General features: G+C 41.6%; 1 protein-coding gene across 3 annotated transcripts in view; it reads left to right on the forward strand.

Moving 5' to 3' along the window:
• myripb (myosin VIIA and Rab interacting protein b) overlaps positions 1–21095 on the forward strand; it is a 142267-nt gene that overhangs the window by 54012 nt on the left and 67160 nt on the right. For all 3 annotated transcript variants that reach the window (XM_074621503.1, XM_074621501.1, XM_074621502.1), the window contains exon 3: positions 7016–7237. In XM_074621503.1, coding sequence (XP_074477604.1) covers positions 7016–7237 — 222 coding nt within the window. The remainder of the gene's footprint in view (positions 1–7015; positions 7238–21095) is intronic.

The raw sequence follows: 21095 nt of genomic DNA on the forward strand, positions 1-21095 counted from the left end.
ATACTGTAAGCCTTTTCATGTGAATGGGCTGACTGTTTTATAATAAATCATCAACCACATATACATCATATTGGTGTTTTAGCAGTATAAAGATATGAATTTAGTTGAATCAGTCACAGAGGTTGCATTATGCGTATGAACCTACAGCCTCATATGCAACCAGAAGATTTAATTGGTCTCTCTAAATATCCAACTAATTACTTTCAGCATAAAATTACATTTTCTAAACACAATAGTGTTTACTTTGCACCTAAGCGGATTCATCAGATTGTTTTTCATTTGTGAGGCGGTCAGCAGTGCATCATGTGTGAGAGCTGTAACTCTTAAGCACTGCTCTGAGCAGGAGAACAGCTGCTGAGAGGGCGATACATCATTTACAAAAAAACTGCAATTGTTTTCGTTTGCCGGCCAGGCTGCAGCTGGACCTCGAAAATGCCATTATCTTGATTACAAATCTGGCCATAACATAATTCAACTTCACCTGGAAAACTTCAGCCTGTCTGTTTGTCAGCTGAAAGAGAGAAAATGGAAAGTAAGGAGCAGGAGACATGAGGGGACTATGTTAGTAGATCGCTAGCAGAGAGAGAAAGTGAGAACGGAGGAGCAGGGCAGGCTTGATGGAAAGTGAGAGATGAGAGTGCTGAGTTAATAGATCTTCAGCACTATTAATATTTGTGACAGTGACAGGCAGTCAGAAATACACTGCATATTATTAAATCCACATACTATTCTCCTGCCTGAATTTTAAATCACTAAATGAATTGATATTCAGCTCCTGTTCCCCTCTGAAACCCACTGTACCCTCCACACACACTCATTTGCATAATCAATAGTTTTGAGTTCAAGAGTTTGGTTTCTTCTAAACTTTCAGCATCCAAAGAACTTTGTTGTTCCTTAGAGATATACCATTAAAGCTGAAGTAGGCGAGAGCAAATATGATTTTTTTTTAAAGTTATTTTTATAAAACGGTCGTTATATGCTGACAGATGAAACAGGTAACCTGAAAAAATGTTGTGCCTCTGTGTCCTCTGATGTCCTCCGGTGCTCCTAACGGCATCTGGAAGATTTCACAGACCGGAGGAAAACAAGCAGTAAGAGCTGATCTGGGATCTGCTGTCCATCTGCCGTCTATGAGAGCCGGCTGTCAATCACTCGCAAACTCCGACCAAACGGTCAAACTAGGCAGCGCTGATCAAATATGAATCAATATTCTGTTACTGTAATGCCTATTTCTCGCCTGAAATGTTTTCAGAAACATCTTGTAGTGCACGGTTTAGCTGTAAAATGAGAATGTTTGTGACGCCGACGCCGCCATTGTGAAATCTGGTGAAGGAACGCCAAGTTGCGGTCACATGACAGGAGCACAGCCAATAGGAACGCTCTCTCAATGAAATGACCTGTGATTGGTTAACACACAAAACAGGGTTGTAACGATCCATCAGTCTGGATCGATGTATCAATTTAATGATCAACGATCCAATATATCGATGCAAAGTGAAAACATCAATGCATATCAGCATCTTTAAGATGCGCCCTTATTTTGAAATTATCAACTGATAAAAAACATTTGAACTTAAACATGAGAAATGTGGCACATTATAGTGAACAACAGGAGGTCTATTTTTATTTTTTGTATTAAAAAGAATAGATTGTTTTTCATTTAAATGTCTGTAAGAGCCCAGTAATTAAATTGTCAAATCATCTTTTAGTTGCTTTTTGTAATTGATATAACTGATTGTGTTAAATGGACATATGATATCGTCTCATTTCGATCTCCCATGAATTGAATCAAATCCAAATCGTATCGTGGCAGACTTTGTGATATCAGCAAATATCATATTGTTGTCCAAATAATTGACATATGTGATTTACACCCCTACTTAACAGATTATGGACATGTACATATCAGATGTTTGGAGGTTTTATCATCTTTCAAAATAACTCAAATGAATGGCTGCTTTTGTCTGGAGTTAACCTTGTACTGTATTCTTGTAAAGCACTTAGCAGATGGAGAGGAGAGCAAATTGTCTTTGATCTGTGGTTAGTCACAATGTTTCATGGTCCTCACCGTCCAAACTGCAGACATAAATGGAATCTCAATACTTGATTCTGGACGGTTCGGTTGAAATAAAAGTTTTCCTTGTTTAATCAGCAGATTAGTTGATGATGTCAATAATCATTGCAACCTTAAAGTTGCCCATTACCAAACTGGTAATGCCACAGAATTGTAATGCGTGTATTGAGCGAGTTATACTTAATTGAATGACCGACCTTGTTGAATTAAAACAAATTTGTGTTTTTTTTTTTTCCTTGACTTGAAGATAAAGTTTGAATGTTAATGAGTTTAACTTCAGTATTAAATGAAATATGAATCGCTTGATAGGAAAAGTGTCATAAACCAACACTGTGTGTGTGAAAGAGAGTAAAGAGAGAGGGAGACAGTCTGCTGCTTCTGCTTCCCTCTTTGAATTAAAGGGGCTACATAAGGAATTCAGAGCATTTCTACTGCCTCCACACGGCTCTCAACTTGGAGCACTTTAAGGACTTCAAGGACTGCTTTTTGGCTTAAACGCTGGGGTTTGAGGTTCATTCTTGACCAACAGCAGTTGAGAAAACATGTATTAGGCTATTACAAGGTCCATTTAGTATCTTAACTTAGCATTTAGTAACATTTTTGCGACCTTAATTCAAGGATACCTACCAGGTATTTCAACAACATAATCTATATCCATATTAACTCTGTCTGTTTCAATGTTAAATGGTAAGAATTAAGGCCTATGTTTTTTTTCATGTGATTAATTTGCACGTCAATATATTCTTTCAAACTGTTGCTTTTGTTATGAGATCTATCACACAGAACGTGAATATTACGTAACAAAAAAGAGACCATATAATTTTTTTCCAGAACGAGGTTAATTGTTCTGAGCTTTCCTACCGCGAATAAAGGCATCAACCAATCACGTTGTGCGTAACGGACATATTCAAAATGTACACTATAGTGTACAACAACTCGGACGTTCGCTAGTCCGAACCAAGATGGCAAACTTTATTACTCCTTTCAACCTTGACAAAGCCAGCGCAGACCAGGCAGATCCACTTCTTCCGTTCTCACCTTTCACAATAAAAGCCCTAGACATATATACTGTGTAACTGTTTACCAGAGGCAAATTCACTCAGAGCATTTAGTTAAAAGGAAACTGAAAATTCTTAGCTTAGGCTATACAACAGTTTACCTCAGACAGACTGCCAGATGCTGCTCTGGCTCAATAGGAACCAGGTAGTTGGTCATGTCTGTGCGAATCTATTCAAAACTTTTATTGAAAAAGTGCAGCTGTCGCAAATTCGTATCGCTGCCGGTATGAATATGTTTAATGCGAAATATTTGCAGGCGAGTAATTTACATTTTCCCCATGTGTGTGAAGGCCTTTAGGAGTTAAAATATAAAAGCTTGTTTAACATTATGCATTTGTGTAACTCAAACGGGCACTTTGCTAATAAAGACTGACTACTGTTATTTCTTATGAGCTAATCGTACCTGGATGACCCACATGTATCTCCAGTCATGGCTGCTAGATGAGCACAGGTTTTCACGTCTCATTAACAGAGATGTGAGTTAATGCGGCGGGACGCCAGGCATGAACCCCCCCTTGTCCTTGGATAGATGTGTATATTCGCCCACTCATTTAATTAAACGGCCGGAGCTAGCCGCCATAACTGGGCTGTTCATTAAACCTGTATCACAGACACAGAGAGGCTAAATGGAACCTGATCCTAATCAGAACTGAAGGAAATGATTTCCAGGCGATGGCTTCTTCGACTTATTGAGATATGAATGCATGCTGCTTATATTGGGGTCTGTTTGGGCGTGTATATATATGTTTTGGGTGTTTTGTGAGCTGCAGCTCAGACAAGGAGAGTCTCTTTCATGTTGCTTGGAGGTTTGTTTACGAATGTTTTAATTTGATTGGGGGCCACCATTTCCCAGCAGCTGTGACCTTGCATGTGCGGAATACAAAACCTCCTTTTTGATCATTTTGGAGTATAATTGTGTGCATGTCGGTATCTATACAGTATGCATATGCCAACCGTTGCCCTTCAACCCTCACACCCCCATCGCCCACGCTCATATGACACTATATATGAAATGGTTTGTTCATCTTGTTAATATGCTGCATCTAATGATGCATATGAAAAGCAATCAGTGAGGCAGCAGAGGATCTGCTTGAGGAGCAGCATTAATAACTTAGGGAAGCAGGAGATTGCATTGCCCCCGCTGGCTCCACGCACAGACACACGTACAGCACACATTGTACACACAGGAAATCCACAATATGCTGCATTCAGCATTTGGTTTTGATATACACTAAATTTTCCATGTATGACTTGGTGGTTTAGTTGAGGTTAGGATGCCTACATATGCCTACGGTATCAATGATTGGCTCAAAAGCACGATATGCGATAATATTGCCTTTTTTTAATTTATCCTGATTTTAGTGTTAGATAAATAAGATTTCTTCTTAGGCTATTATTAGGTATATTGTTGCTTTTTAAATGACAAAGATGATAAAATGAATTAAATACTTGTTTATTGTTATATGCAGAACACCTAAGGGCAATGAGGTGCAGCGTTTTTTCAGCTTTCGTTGCGTCTGGTTGCTATGATACAGAATATCCGCAAAAGTAAAAAATGTCTGCACAAGTTAGAGTAGTTGCTCTGGATGAAGGGAATGGTTGAAGTATGTAGGGAGAGAAGAAGGACCCGCCAGTTTATGTGTATTCATTTCTCCACCATTGTTGATGTTGTTCAGCACTTGTAGCCTACAGGTAGGATGTGACGTTTGGTGCCTTCAAATGGGGTCGTGTTTACCGCGTTCACGAGAAGAGTCCCCCCTAATGTGGTATTCACAAGCGCGTAAGTGGAAAGTTTCTGAAAGCTCCGAGTTCACGAGCTGTGACGTGTTCGTTGACGTTGTCAGAAATAGCGGAGGCCATGGAAGTTCATTTTTTCGGTACATAATAACTGAATATATTGTAATTTTAATCGTATATTGTTTTTCTTCATAATTTCATATGTCTGAGGAAAATGTTGATATTCCCAACGGCCTCATCTTTTTCCTCTGTCATTATGCCTTTGCATTTAAACTAAATTGTTAGCCTCTGTGGCTTCTAGACACCCACGTAACGTTAATATTGCCGTTGCTTAGCAGCGGTGTTCTCACGACTTAACCACTTGAACGCCAAGCATATCGTGTACACGACTTCCCGTGTTGTAAACACGAGCTCGCGAGTTTCATTTGAAGGCACCAGTTGGTCACGTTGGTCTTTGTGATATTTGCCCGCTCTTCCTCCATTGTGATTTGATGGCTTCATCTCTCTGCGACCAGAAAAAAAACACGCTGCTGGCGTTTATAGCATAGTGTAAAAACAGTGCGCTCCCATTGCAAAGAATTTAAAAAAGGAAAAACGTGAACAATAGCGGTGGTGGTGGTTGTTGTCCATCACAGATTTGCCATCAAGAGCCCCTGTGGTTGCTTTGTCAATAGTGCGGTATTGAAATTTTGCAGTTATCGCGACATCCCTCTGCCTAAACACATTTCTCTGTGTATTTTATGTATTTTTTTGCATGCATCACTGTGTTCAGTGATTTGCATCTATGTTTTGTTAGCATATACTGTACATGGGATCTGCTCTGTAAGGATCAGTGAGAGCAGTGTATGCTGTAACCTGGCTGTGTGTAGTGTAAGAAGAGCAGCTTAAATAATTTACTCACCGCCCATTCGAGCTGAACGCACTTTCACACCTTCCCAGCAGCAACAGCTCCATCTCTGCATCTCAGCCTCCGCTGGCGCCTAATGACTGCTGATGGGTGATAGTGTAAACACGGATAAATGCGTTACTTAATCTCTCCTCCTCGTTGTGTATTATTTTAAATATAATTGACACAAACGCGATATGTACTGATGATGAAAGGTTTATGATATAAATGCAAAACATTACATAATTTATCGCAGCCTCTGCTTATGGTGCATTGCTCAGTCAGCGCAAATCGTACAGAGGAAAAACCCATGTACATAATTTATGTGAACAGTTTGAATACAGGCCTTGGATGGCAAATCTGCTCTGCTGGTTAACACGCTGATTAACAACCTACATTATCCAGTCTCTTTTTATTTTCATCATATAAAAATCTTACTTGATAACTTAAATGTTCTGCAATAAGCATCCTATGGGGGAATACATATACGATGATGCCCAATTAGTCGTGTGCAGCTGTTGGAAAAGTCAATGTCAGCTGTGGTTGTGGATTTTATTGGATTTTTAAACAAGCTTTGGTCAAGTATTTTTCAGTCTATAATCCTAATAGTTCATTAGTGTGAGCAATTCTCTGAGGCGTTAAGATTAGTGAGACTGTGCTGCTCTTCGGTGCTCCTTCATTGCTGTAGTTTTAAACTGTAATTTTTTGGATTGAAGCCCAAACAGCTCTCCAGTACGACTGTGGAGGCTTTTCATCACCGCTGTTTTCCTCTCAGGCTAGTTTGTGTGTGTTGAACGTGAAAATCTCCAACGAGAGACCCTCAGCTTAGCTCTATTTTTGCCAATTTATGAACATCTTCCTCTTCCTCACAGTGCCCTATAATTAACAAAGATACCATGCTTCTTCATTTGAGGTTGTAGGAGGCGTGCGTGTCGTGCTCTCCTCAGCTGTGTTTTGACTGATGTGGGCAAACAAGGCATGACAGGTCTTCCCAAATTGAAATGTCAGCCATCACGTTAATTCCACAGAATCAGTGTAAAAGAGAGAGAGGGAGCGGGGAAGTGTTTTCACCAAACCCATGACCTCTTCTGCCCTCCCCCCTTTTAATTTTTCATTTACCACAGCATCTCCAATTATTCCGCATCGCCATCCTCGCACGTTCTACCTCTCGACCAGACGCTCACCACCCCTCTCGCTTTCTCTCCCCCTCCCCCTCCTGTCCTCTCTCTCTCTCTCCTCCTCTCCCTCTCTCGGTTTCAGTGAGATGAAGCAGGAGCTGGCGGAGGAAGGCAGCAGATGCTCCATCCTCTCCAAGCAGCACCGCTTCAACGAGCACTGCTGCATCCGCTGCTGCGCGCCCTTCACCTTCCTGCTCAACCCCAAGCGCCTGTGCCTGGACTGCCAGTACAACGTCTGCAAGACCTGCTGCACCTACGACAAGAGGGACAAAGCCTGGCTCTGCTCTGCGTGCCAGAAGGGCAGGTTAGTGTTTTCACACACATTCTCACACACCGGCGGCGGCGGCGGAGGATGGGAGAGATTAGAGTAATGAGAGAGGGATGAATGGGGGACGAGAGAGACTGTGAATTGGTAAAGTGGAGGACTCTGAAGTATAGGGGGGAATTGAGATGGAGAAAAAAAAAAGATCCATGGCATTTTATGAGGGAATTGGGATGGTGATTGAGAGAGGAAGAGTGTTGAGGGAATATGGGCACTGAAGGAGACAGATGTGAGGGGGAAAAGTGAATGAATGAGAGGGAACGCAGGACTTTGATGGAGTCAGCGCTGCAGGGATGGGTGGTTTCAGGATTTTGTTAGATTTGTGTTTTGGACATCCAACTCTTATATTAATTTCTAATGGAAAAAAAATGTTTTCAGATTTGTTTTCCAGCCTTTTTAACATTCCTGGTAGTTGTACAGCAAAGGAGGGAGGAGATGGGGCCATTAAGGGAGATGGTAATGAAAAGGGGGGTGGAAGAGGGGAGGGAAATTGAGGGAAATGTGTGTGAGGTGTAAGTAATGTGTATGTGTGGGTAAAATGACAATATGTACACTGCTGGAAAAAGACAGACCTAGAAAGATGTAGACACGTCAGGGCAGGGAAGATGAATAATCATGCATGTATTTTTGTCAAAGATTTTTGCCACACAACTCGAATTTCTTCTGGGAAACCTTTCATTATTCATTCTACTTGTTTTCGGTCCCCAAATCACATCCCTGCTGACAAACTAGATATCAAGGAATGCACATTTATGACTTATTGATCAAGAGAAAACCATCTGAGGAGCAGAAGAGGCAGGGGAACGCACTACAGCTGGTCGTATTTGAATTTGTGTGCTACATGACTGTGTGTGTATGTGCATGTATACAGTATGTGTCAGTTGAGGCTGTTTACGCATTGATGTCTGTCCAAAGCCTTGGGAGTTGTTCTAGTGCCCCGACTCACCATTGGATGAATGTTCAGCTTTCTCTCTCCCTGGGCAGCAAGGGTGGGGTGTTGGAAATACTATAACGCTGGAGTGTGTGAGTCAGTGCTGGTGGATTCATAGCAAAATCAATTGTGAGCTTGGGATATTAAATGATGCGTGATATGTATACATATTACTGTAGTGTGTCTTGTTAAGGGTCTATATGTGGCATCGCTTTTAGTCCGTTTTTTCTTTTGGTGCTAATGTCTTCCTAAAGAAATATGATACATCACAGCTCCTTGGGTGTGATTTATTACCCTTGTTGTGATATATAGAGTGTAATATCACAAAAAAGTCGACAAATGGACATGCAGGTGTGTCAATGGTGCATTTTTGATTTGTGTGTGTTTGTGTGTGTTAAGGTGGAGCTTGCAGAGCAAGAAAAAAGCTGTCAAAAATACGTTGCCCCTCCACTTGGCCTTATTTCTTCCCCTCAATCCCCCCGCTCTGTCTCTTTTTGTCTTTCATTGATTTTTGCTGCACGGTGTATTGAGTTAGACCCTCTGCCCTGAGTCCTGGTGTATGAGACAGGAGGAGGGAGGGAGGAGTGGGAGCAGGAGAGACAGCGAGGAGGAGGAGGAGGGAAAGGGATGATGGCAGTCAAAAGAGGTGGCAAGGTTTGCATCGATCATCTCTTCCCCTCACTCTCTCCTCTGTTCCTCTCTCTCTCTCTCTCTCTCTCCATGTGTCTCTGCCTTGGGCTCAGTAATGTTCTCATTAGGGGTTTAGACTGAGTCGCAGATGGGCCCGATGTCACAACATTGCCGACTACCAGCTACATATAAATACAGCACTTTTCATTAGCGCATTAAAAGGGCTTAAATCTGGTATTAGCATGAATTTACTATCTCTCCGGGTGGAGTCGTGTCAGTTGTGATTTACAGCGTGCACGAGTGTTGAGCTTGCGGCTAGAGGCGCCCTGGACATTATTTTGGAAATAGCTATTAGTCTACTGTTGGAGTGGATGATTGCAAAGAAAAGGCATTGATTTGATGCTAAACAGACTGTAACTGTTGGGAAATAACTACAGCGTGAAGGAACGCTTTCTAAAAGAAGAGGATCTGTTTAAAGGGAAGTCACTGTGCAGTAAATACAACGCTAATTAAGTCATTTGTGGGTCATTTACAAGAGAATACTGTATTCATTCATAATAAATCAGCTTATCAGTCAATCGTCTCCTGTATGTCAGTGGTTTTTGGCTCTTTTTAAACCATTTCTGAGGGAATTTCGCTGAATGTAAATGCAAAAAATCAGTTTGCAAAAAAAGAACAGGCCGACTGCCAAATGGTCGCACTCGCATGCACCGGCTGTCCATCAACATTCACAGTGGCACGGCCACGCTGCTCACAAGCGCGATCCGTCTAGGGAAAGCAGATTTGTAATCATCGCACAAAGTCACCCACTCACACACATGGACGCACATAAGAGTGTACGTCTAGGCAGACGTCACGCCTGCGAGCAAACAGACATGTGAGCGCTTACATCGATTTATTTGTCGGTTAATTACATTTACGAGCAGATGTAGTCGAGAGGGACACTGTCGCTGATCGGTTGTTTCAGTTTTTTTGCCAATTGATGATGAGATGTTTGCGTGTTGATGACAGATGGAGTGTAAAAAGAAAAGACTCAGTGAATCAGCAGCTTTGTCATAACACCTTCGTAGTCTTGTAAATCACACACACACACGCTCATGCACATGCACTAAACACAGCTTTCCCTCCTGAGCGAGTGGGACAAGCATGACCATTTGCAGTCTGGTAGAATTAACAGCATCTTCAGCCGATGGTCCACACAAGCACTACACACACACACACACACACACATTCTACACACTTATACACAACTCACACCGATGGTTCAATGAGATAAGTCAAAAAATTTTTAGTGGGAACTGAAAAGCCATTTTTTCTTGTTTTGGCTCCAGAGCCAAAGCAGTGGGGAGAATGTTAAAGGGGAGCGCAGGAGATGAAGAGGAGATGAAGGTCAAGAGCGAGAGGAAGAGGGGGAGGGATGAAAAAGATTAGGAGAGGGAATGACAGAGGAGAAAAGTACTTGTCCCAATTATCCGAAAAGGGAAATGTCATTATATTCTCCTTTTTGTTTTGACTCTCGAATTGTTCCTCTTGCCGTTTCATTTCCCTGCTTCTCCCTGTCTTTTCCCTTTTCCACATCTGTATTTTGTATCCCTTTTATATTCCAACACTCCCTCTCTCTGTCACATCCCCCCTCTCTCTACCTGATGAAGTCTCCATTTTCCACATTTACATTTGAGCTACTGCACCTGTCTGTGCTTAATCTGCAGAACTGGGCAGCTCTGTGCCTGTCTATACAGTCATCAGGCTATAGAATGATGTACCTATATATACAGTGTGTGTGTTTGTGCACAGAAATAGCAATACACTAAAGTGACAAACTGTTCTGACCACTTTATGGCTTTCATAATCCTCATTCTAAAGCATGACTGCGAGGGGAGATTATGGCATCTGCTGAAAACCTATACTGTATCTACATATACACACACACACACACACACACACACACACACAGGAGAGGCTTACACAAGTACATGCACGTTGCTGGGCATTTTAATTCAATGAAAAACATTTTTTTGCCATTAAATTCCTTTTTAGATATTGTCATCACGGTGTGACTTAATTCTCCACGCATGGAAGCGCGTCATTGCACTGTGTGCATTGCACAACCGCAAACAGTCTGTGAGTACAGAGCCACACACATAAGCTCTCTATCCACATAAACATGCACACACACACGGCTGCAGTTCAAGTGCGACATTAACCGTCTGTCGTATTTTAAATGTACGAGTCTGAGCGAGCTCTGGCGCTGTCATGGTGGTGTAACCACATAGCTGACAGGCAGCCGCACGCACAGAGTCCACATTGAATTATTCGGTCGGTTCATTGGAACGGGGGCTGGCTTCTTTTAAAGGCCAAGCAGGAGCTTGATTGGCTCAGGGGCCTCAGGACACGAGCTAACAAGCACGTACAAACACTCTATGGTCGTTGTAGAAGCGTATTACTGTAATGGTTTATTTAACATGCAGCCACACAAATGCACACACTCACATTTACAAATATCACACTCCATTTATTGTTACAATAGCAGCTCCTGTCACTTTCTCAGAGACTGTTGTTGTACATTTTTACATATAAGGAGAAGTGAATGGATGCTTTTTACCATATCAACAGGATTCGTATGTCACCAGAAGTATGTTCAGTAGTTTAGTAGTTCAGTATGTAATAATCCAGGTGCTGATCAGCATCATTTCTGACGACAGAGTTTTTTATTTATCTTTTCAGTTTAACAAAGCATGCACCAGCAACTGTGGAATGTTTATCTTTTGAAGCATTATATAATAGGCAATTTTGTCATTTTTCATTCATTTAATAACTGACATTTTTTGATCTTGAGGCTATTTCTTCCCTTTTTTCACCCTCATCTTCATTTAACGGATTAACATTGTAGATGCTTTATTGCTTGAATTAATTTACTTGTGACAACATGCTGCCTTTTTTGTTGTTGTCCACAAAGAAAATAGATCCTATAACTCTTTAATTGATTTTCTTAAACAGGCTGACGAAGCCAGAATCCTTTTTTGGCATAGCTACTATAACAGCAACTTTGTATTGCTTTTTCAGAGTCAATGCACATAGATAATAGTGTAGACAGGCAGGAAATGAACCTAGTGGCTTTTTCTTGGACTGCACAGTTTCTGTGACCTTTCACCTGTCTGTCTGCTTCTGTTCCATTCCCCTGCCTCCATATTAAGACCTCCATATAAAATAGTGCATTTAGGCGTCTGTTTCTCTTGATTCTATGTATGTACTAGAGCTGTCGAAGTTAACGCGATAATAACACGTTAACGCAAATTTGTTTTAACGCCACTAATTTCTTTAACACATGCAACTTGCGATTTTTAGATTGTAGCGGACTCAATTTTAAAGCTAGAGTGAAGATACTGGCATCATATGAAACAAGAAAACCTAAGGAATCCATTGGTCATATCATGTCATACTAGCTTTTCACGAAGGAGGCTAAATAACGCTCCAAACTTATGCTATAAGAGGTCCCTTGACCTCTGACCTCAAGATATCTGAATGAAAAATGAAAATGGGTTCTATGGGTACCCACGAGTTTCCCCTTTACAGACATACACATACATATGCATAAAGCAAGCATATTTGTCCACTCCCATGTTGACAAGATTTGACTTGACATTTCCCATTAAGGTACATTTTGAACAGATACAAAATGTGTGATTTAATTTGTGATTAATTGTGATAAACTATGGACAATCATGCGATTCATAGCGATTAAATATTTTAATTGATTGACAGCTCCAGTATGTATATTTCGTGCACATGTATTTTAACATCTCAAAATGATCCCACAACAATAGTAAATCAACGTGTGTTTATAAAGACACCAGAGCTATAAACTCCATGAACTCTCTCTTGTTGCTGTCAGACAAGCACCTGCGGCTAGGAGAGGCAGAGAGTCACAGTGTGATCTTTTTCTGTCCTCCTTGCAGGGGTATTTTTATCAGTGCGGGTGAGCAAGTCTAGTCTTAGACAGGGAGGGTCTGCCCTACAGCGCCGGGCTGCAGACAAAATAATGTGCACTCCGCCACCGACGTCTCGGCTCTAATAAGGCATTTACATGTCCGTGTCTGGTTGTGTCTCGCTGCTTGTGTTTTTTGTCTGTTTTTTTAGCAGATGGATGGACAATGGATTGCAGGACTTATTAGTGTGTGTGTTTTTTTTCCCCAATAAAGAGGCAAAACAGCAAGCTGCAAGCCTCAGTAGATGAAGAATGGTAGTCTCCCCTTCTCCTTCGTCACACTGTGGCGCCATCAATTTGCAGTGTGGAGCTTTTAAATCACACGCGACAAGGAAAATGTATGCGTGTAGCCGTATTTCATGCTGCAGCCACATGTAAACGTGCTCAGGATTTATAAAGAACTGTTTCATCCCAATCAGCACACAAAATTGACTAAATCGTGAGTGCCTGAACATTCCCACTCTTGATATACCAGGAAGCTTTTCATCAATTGAAACAGTTTGAAGAACGTGGAGTGCAGCTGAACCAACTAGCTCATCTCTATGAGCTGCAGGCACAGGAAGGAGAGCCACTAATCACCCTCTCTCCTTCCATCTCCTCCTCTCCCTCCCTCCCTCCTCCGCGGCCTTGTCTCATATCCAAACCAGCTGACCCGCCAGTCGATTGTAACTCTCGATGGTGATTTGCACTTTTATACACAGTCGGGCTTGACAGCAGAATCTCGTTGCACACACACACACACACACTGGTGATTTAGGTTCAAAGACCTCCTGGTGGCTCCGACTTATAGCTTCGAGTAGGATCCATTTAAGTACCTCGGTCTCATTAATTGGAACATAGCCTAAATCAGAAACCGCGCTTGAATTTTAAATGCAAAAGTTTCCTTTTTAAAACTAATTACTGCTGAGTTTTTCAGCCTTGAAGCAATCTCAATGTGTTTGTATACAGTGTGCCGTGTATCCGTGTGAGTGTTGCATTGCAACTGCTCCCCATTGTGTGACCCCTTGTGTTCCATGATAGCATTTTTCTCTGTCGGGGGTGAGGTTCTGTAGCAGGTGATAAATCACTGCTATCCAGGTAAACATGAGAGTGCACACACATGCACAGAGATAGACGCACACACACACAAAAGGAACCTTGAATGTTCCCTCTTGTGGGTGTGTTAATTACTGTCAGTCGTGTGAATACCGTCGTGTGCTGTTTTGCATACTGTATATTGCTCTGAGTCATTAAAGCCTCCCTGACTTCACTGGTCGGCCTCCAGCTCTCAGGCCTCCTCTGTGTGTGTGTGTGTGTGTGTGTGTAGGTGGGTGAGACTGAATCAGTTACACCTCTGATCTGAGCACCACTCCAGGTCGCCAGTTACAGCGAGTCCTGCAGCTCCTGTGATGTGTACCTGTGGGTTTATTCCCGTCATTTCATGATGGAGGAAACTCCACGTGAACGGGGTCATTTGCGGCTCACAGTGCTCACGCTGCAGGTGATTTGAAATCTCATGATTCCTAAATCGGTTTACGCAGTAAGTTGGCTAGTGGATCAGCACAGAAGCTAAAGCAGCGTGTTGTTTTAATTGTGGGTTAGTGGGATTGGAGACGGAAACTGTTTACCACAGAGTGGAGCAAGACACAGGGAACGCCCCAGTAACATTTCCCACGTTACAGCTTGTAGTTGTGTGTCTGTCCTTTGTGTGTTGCATTCAGGGGTCGAAAATCTAATTTTGCTTTGAGCCTGATTCCTTTCTACATGGGTGGTTCTAGCGAGTGCCAGAGAGTTACAGGAACATATTTGGTACAGTTTATTGTCTCTGTCACTGACAGCTCTCATTCATTATCTGAATTATCTTAAAGTTAAACTGCAATTACAATTCATTTTTGCTAATAAAATAGGTGCCATGGGGTACTGGTTATCTGATTGTGTATGCAAATGTACTGCATATACTGCACATATTCACCCATTCAATATCTATTTCTTTGTACAAATTATAATTTCTATATTTGTTTCCAACTTACAACACTTGATTTGTATAGACATGTAATTTATGTTGTTGGCCATTGGTGCTTTTTATATAAAATGATATATAAATATATATATATATATATATATATATACACCTATTTTTTCACATACTTGTGTTTTCATAATAATAGTCCTGTCTATTCCCTGCCTTAATTAATCAAGCTTTGTTGTCCTTGTTCTTCGCTGCAATGTCGGTTCTGTGAGTACATTGAGAGTAATTCCTTGTATGTGCACACATACTTGCTCAATAAGCTGATTCTGATTCTGATCGGTGCAATATGTGTGTGGTCAGACACTAAAATAGTTCATGATAAAATAGCCTATTAATCGTCCGTTAACCAGCTGGGTGGCTGGCGTTTCTCGTCGTGACTTGAAACACAAAGTAACCCACAGAGTGCTGAGGTTGCAGGACAACTCGTTGCTGTGAGTCTGTTTGCCGTCACCACAAATGGATCCATGAAAGAGAGCCAGCTAACACCAGCTAAACCACCTCCTTTCTTTGTGGGACGAACACAGCACTGAGCTGAGCAGGAGCTGCCAGTGGCTCAGCAAGTGTAGCATGAATGAAAAGTACCGTTTAGTGGGAGTCATTGCTAACGTTCGCAAGCTAGATTAATTAATTTGGTTCCAGCATGGTCCCAAAATGTGAGAAGACAAAGAACGCAACGAAGACATTCAACATACAAACTCCCACAACAAAAAATATAGAGAGCTAAAATAACAATGTCGTTGCAAATTTCACTGTAAGTCTGTTACATTGTTCTATAAAAGAATGGAAGTGACAAATATTACATTAGTTATCAAAAGAATATCACATATAGTAGCCTAAATGTGTATGATTTGGTTAAAGAGATAGTCCAGAGATACAATAGTTTTGGAAAATGTATTGTTTTTCCCACTTTCTCAGTCAGAAACTAATAAATGTCTTAGGACAGACCTTTTTTATGTATTTGGTGTAGTCTGAAGTTATGTCAAAAAGCAATATTAGGCTATTTTGGCTCAATTGTTCCGTGTCCTTGGGATCAAGTAACATAATCATAATCCCATAGGCATCCAGAAATTGAACGAAACTAAGCAAGTAAACTAAGGCGGGGTGAGGGGGCGCCTTTTTCCAAGCTTTGTCTGAGGGGAGGCCCACAGTCATGGACTTTTGAAAACTCCTGCCAAAGGCTGTACTGTATAGGTCTATGATGTGCTCCAGTCAGTTAGCACACCATTGGAAGTTAACAGCGAGTCTCCTAGCAACGCCAGTCCTCATATGTCAGTCAGCTGCTGCCGTGGGAATCGTCCACCCAGAGGCCTGAAACTTAGAACCTCAGATCTGTCCAAAAAATTGGCTTTGTCCTTTTTTTGAAAAATGGAATAAACAGGCAAAATAGCTGCAAAAACATTACAGTTCATATGAATTTCAATTCAACTTTAATGTGATAAATAAAACCAAATATATTCTCCAAGAAGGTTCCAACACACTTAAGGGATTTATTTGCAGCTACTGTTTTTGCCCAGCGCTGGTGCATCGCTGCTGGTGAAGAACTCAAGTCAGTCATGTTTCATGTCATGGCTTTTAATCCATCCACAAACATTTACAAAGAAAAGGTCCTGTGGCTCAGTAACCACAGCACACTTATTTACTCAAACAGAAAGTTTAATGCCTGTATTGAACCTCTATTCCCTCTGAATCCTCCCCTCCTGGTTGTGCAGATGTGATATATCAGAAAACATCTCCAGCGTGGGAGGCGCCCCACAGCGCAGCCAGCCGCGTCTCACATCCCGGTAGGAGAGGATGTGGGCTGTGTGATTGGCAGATGAAGTGGATCTCTTCCTTCTGATTAAGAATTTAGTTTGTCTTTCACTAAACTTTTAGATCGCTATCGCTTTTTGTCCTCCACTCTTTCTCCGCATCTTTCTAAGAATTTGGCGTGAAATGATAGAAAACCTCTCTAAGGCACGGGATGAATAGTAATCTTTCTTCCCCTCCTCTAACTTCACCCCTCACTTATTTTCTCACTATCTTTCGCCGTCATCCCTCCCTCAGGCTGATCACACTCTCTGATCTCCTGCCACAGTGAACTCTCTGTAGCATAAAAGGGATAAGATATTGGCACCGCAGGATTTTCATACTCATTGCACATTCCTCGCCTGTCGACCCAAGAGCCCCTTTTGATGAAAGTGAATTATTAGGTTTTTTTCCAATGCCCTGGTATTTTAATAATAATAATAATAATAATAATAATGATAATAATAAGCATAATTTTACTTTTCAAACAAAAGTTACGAAATGTACAGAACATAAGCAGCTGCCAGCTCATGAGTTGTTAAGAAAGTTGTTTATTACACGGCTGTGGTGAATACTCGATTCTGATTGGTCAATCACGGTGTTCTACGGTCTGTTATTTCTTTATAGAAGACCATTGATATGTATAACAGATCGTTGCTATGGACGCAGTTCTGATGTCAGACTCTGGCGGACCATATTTGTGTCAAATTATTGATTTCTTAAGTAAGTAGCCGTGAAATAAGCAGGATAATTGTACAGCTAGCAGGTCATTGTTGTGAAATAAACCCCTTCAAGGTGGTGCAAGACCTGACGCGAGCGGCATCGCCCTCTCGGGGTTATTTCACAGCAGCAATGGACCGGCTCGCTGTATATTATCCCTTACATGTTGTTTTATGATAATCTGAAGGTGTGTCATGACATGAATTATTTCTCAAAACTGCAGAACGACAAATACTCAAAGTCACAGCACAAAGTCATGGATCGAAAGTGCATTTGGAGCATGTTTTATTGGCCGTTACTCATAACTCACCAGCAGGTCAGAGGTGATGATGGGACCTGAGGCAGTCACAGTACTCAGATTCATTCATGTGGACTACCAGGGCAGTATTTCTGGAGGCTGGAGTGCACTACCAGAATAATTATAGACTTTTAAAAAAATAATTAGAACCAATTTTGGCTGCATATCTTCTACATTAAAGAGATGCGTCCTTATATAAAATATGGGCCACACAAAAAAGTTGAATGTATGTGAAGAAGGTGAAGACAATATACACATTTAAAGGAACAGTGTGTAACATTTCAGGGGATCTATTAGCAGAAATGGAATATAATATTTATAACCATCACCTGAAACTAAGAATCGTTGTGTTTTTGTTAGCTTAGAATGAGCCCTTCATATCTACATAGGGAGCAGGTCCTCTTCATGGAGTCCGCCATGTTGCTCAAACCAAACACTGGCTGAGCCTTTCACGTTTTTACGTTACCTGAAGGCCACCGTATTTCTCCGACACGCTTGTGAAACTACGGTCAAAGGCGTAACTACAGATTCGCATTCGGCGGCTCACGTTGCCGCAGTCTTGGAAAGGGAGGAGGGGGCGGAGGGGTATTCAGTTGGTTGCAATCTTTAACCACACCCCTAGATGTCACCAAATCCTACACACTGTACCTTTAAAAAGGCTTTTGAAACTGAATAAATGTCATAATTTTAATCATAATTTCAAGGCTGAATAATGAAAATGAATTGCATTTTGAAACTTGCTTAACAATAGTTTTTATATAGTTAATAGATTAATCAATTAAGTAAGTGTGGTCTCTGAAGCACACACTTGTTACACACATGGACTGTGTGGACTTACAGTAGAGTACTGGGAAATAGAGCCTGTGTCAATGAATAACAATTAGCAGAATATGCTAATGGCGGTATCCCACTTTCCCTGTTCTGCTGGAGTTCTGAGGGACTTCAGATGGTGTGTATGAACATAACACACCCTTACTGCTCTCTCTCTCTCTCCCTGCTGCATATCAATGGTGGTGCATCGCTCGCGGCCTCTGTCTCATTGCACCTCCTCTCCCATTTTTCAGCGCTCCAAATGAGGCTTAGCCGGCGCTTCGCTGCAGAGCTGGCTGCACTCCGCTCACCTTGTTTAGTCATGATTTCCCACCTGAGCGAGGAGTGCTGTTTGATCTCATTTGTTTAAAATCATCGGATGTTATTAAGTCTGTAGCTGCGGGGGCTTCTGGGACTAGCAGGTTGGTGCTGGCCGGCTCCCTGTTTGCTTGTCTGTTTGCCCCTGTGGTCAGCTCTGAGAGTGCAGTCTGGAAGCTTCTGGCATATTTTTCATGCCTTAGTCCTGCTATTTTTCATAATTAATTGTGCTTTCTGGCATTTGTTGAGGCAATTTAGCTAAGAAGGTAATTTTTTCACTTAATTAGGTAACTTAAATTCATCTGTGTATTCATGAATTCTTCTTAGAACCATCTGCTTGGTGGAATGAATTCAGAAATAATACAGAAAGTTTGCCACGGACACACTTTATATTGAGAAGTTTTGATTTGCATGTCATGATACAGTCAAAAAAAGAGCAGGAGGGGATGCATTTTACATATAAGGCTGCACAATTAATCAAATATTAATTGCGATCACAATTTTGACCTCCCACAATTAAATGAACATAATAGACTGTGATATTGATGTTTAAAATGTGTGCTCCGCTCATAGAAAACTCTATCAAATCAAGCGCCTCTTAGACTAACATTCAGCCACCACATTCACTTTTGGGGAGCTGCCTCGCCACTGTGTGTGCACCTTACAGCGGCAGCCTGTTAAAAACCTTCCATGAATGATGCAGCTGCATTCCAGAGTAGAAGAGTAAAAGTGCAAAAAGAGAAAATACAAAGATTTCAGGTGAAGACTAGTCTTATTTTGAGTCTTAATTTGATGCAAAGAGCTGTTAATTAGCAGGAATGTAGCACCCAAAGGAAATGAAAGCAGTGCTCTGTTGATTTAAAGTGCTATAAAAAAATATTTAGTTCCTAAAATCAAATGCATAATAGTGATCTCAATAATGATCAAAATAATCATGATGATCATTTTGGCCAAAATCGTGAAGCCCTAATTTGACACCATATCATGCATTCAAATCGAGCATAATCGGTTTTTACTGTGGACCTGTTTTCTGCTGCAGAGAACAATAACATGCAGAAAGTTAGGGGTTTCCTCATTTGACTTACTTTACAAAAATTGTGTGCACCAAAAAAAGAATAACGTATAACAAATATAGACAGTTCAGTATTACTAAGCTGTAGGCGTTTGAAATACCACAGGACACCTTGCAGCAGGTATTGCTATACTGTTGCAACACAGAATGGCCCAGAGCAACCAAAACAACTAAAAAACAATAGGGATCTCTCTCTCTCTCTTCCTCTGCCTCTTTGTCTTTTGGGCTATTTGTTCAGTGCAGCAGCAGAGGAACTCTGGTGATGCTGTCTTATTCAAACGGGATCAAAGCATCCGTTCATATCAGGGCTGCCAATGGGAGAGAAATCAAAGCGGCAAGCAGACACACATGCACATATATCCAGCTAACACACACACACACACACACACATACACACAAAGTGAGGCATCCTGGCATCTGTGTACATCCTGCATGACAGCTCACAAGAGCACGCAAGTGCACAGATGCATCACTGTAAGTCTAATCTGGTCTTGTGATGATTTTTTTCACAAGGAAGTCAGAGCTTGGGAGGTCACAAGACATTTAGTGCGTGTCCGGTCTTCTCCAGTATGTGTCTTCTGTGTGTGGAGCGAATAATTGCTTGATGTGAAGCTCTGTACACTTATATATCTAACTAACTATTGATTTGTTTGTGAGTGTAAGTGCCATTTGTGTCTAGTGTACTTGCTCTCACCTGCAGAGGTGAGCTGTGGAGGCCCTGCAGGTTCTGTAGTAGAGTCATGCATTTTGAATGAAGGTCTCTATATATCTTCCCCCCTCTCTCTCTCTCACTCTCACTCTCTTACTCTGTCGCTCTCTCGTTCTGTATCTCTCCTCTCCTCTCTCTCCTCCACTCGTCTTCAACTGAGATCATTTTTCACGCCACCAAAACAGCCGCGGGACGCACATCTCCACACTCTGTTTCTGTTTACTTCAACACTTTATGAAACGTACACATCTTGGGCAAATTGGTTTCGGCAAACACTTTTCCCAGCCAGAGCGAGTGAGCGAGTGTGTTTGATATCCTCTGAACCTGCCTCCCTCCCTACACCTCCTGTTGATACACTGATGGTAAATATCGGATTGCCTGCCTACCTGCAGAGGACACGCACTGACGTAATGGCTTCCACCTGGTGTCACCGGAATACAGTACCTGCAGGCAGATAAACACACACATCTCTGCTGTCTACAAACACACTGCTATTACACACACTCCCAGACAAGCACAGATGTAACACAACATGTAGGACAACATAACTGCTGCAAAAAGCATATTTAAAACA

The sequence above is a fragment of the Sebastes fasciatus genome, chromosome 21 (assembly GCF_043250625.1).
Source record: "Sebastes fasciatus isolate fSebFas1 chromosome 21, fSebFas1.pri, whole genome shotgun sequence".
Lineage (NCBI taxonomy): Eukaryota > Metazoa > Chordata > Actinopteri > Perciformes > Sebastidae > Sebastes > Sebastes fasciatus.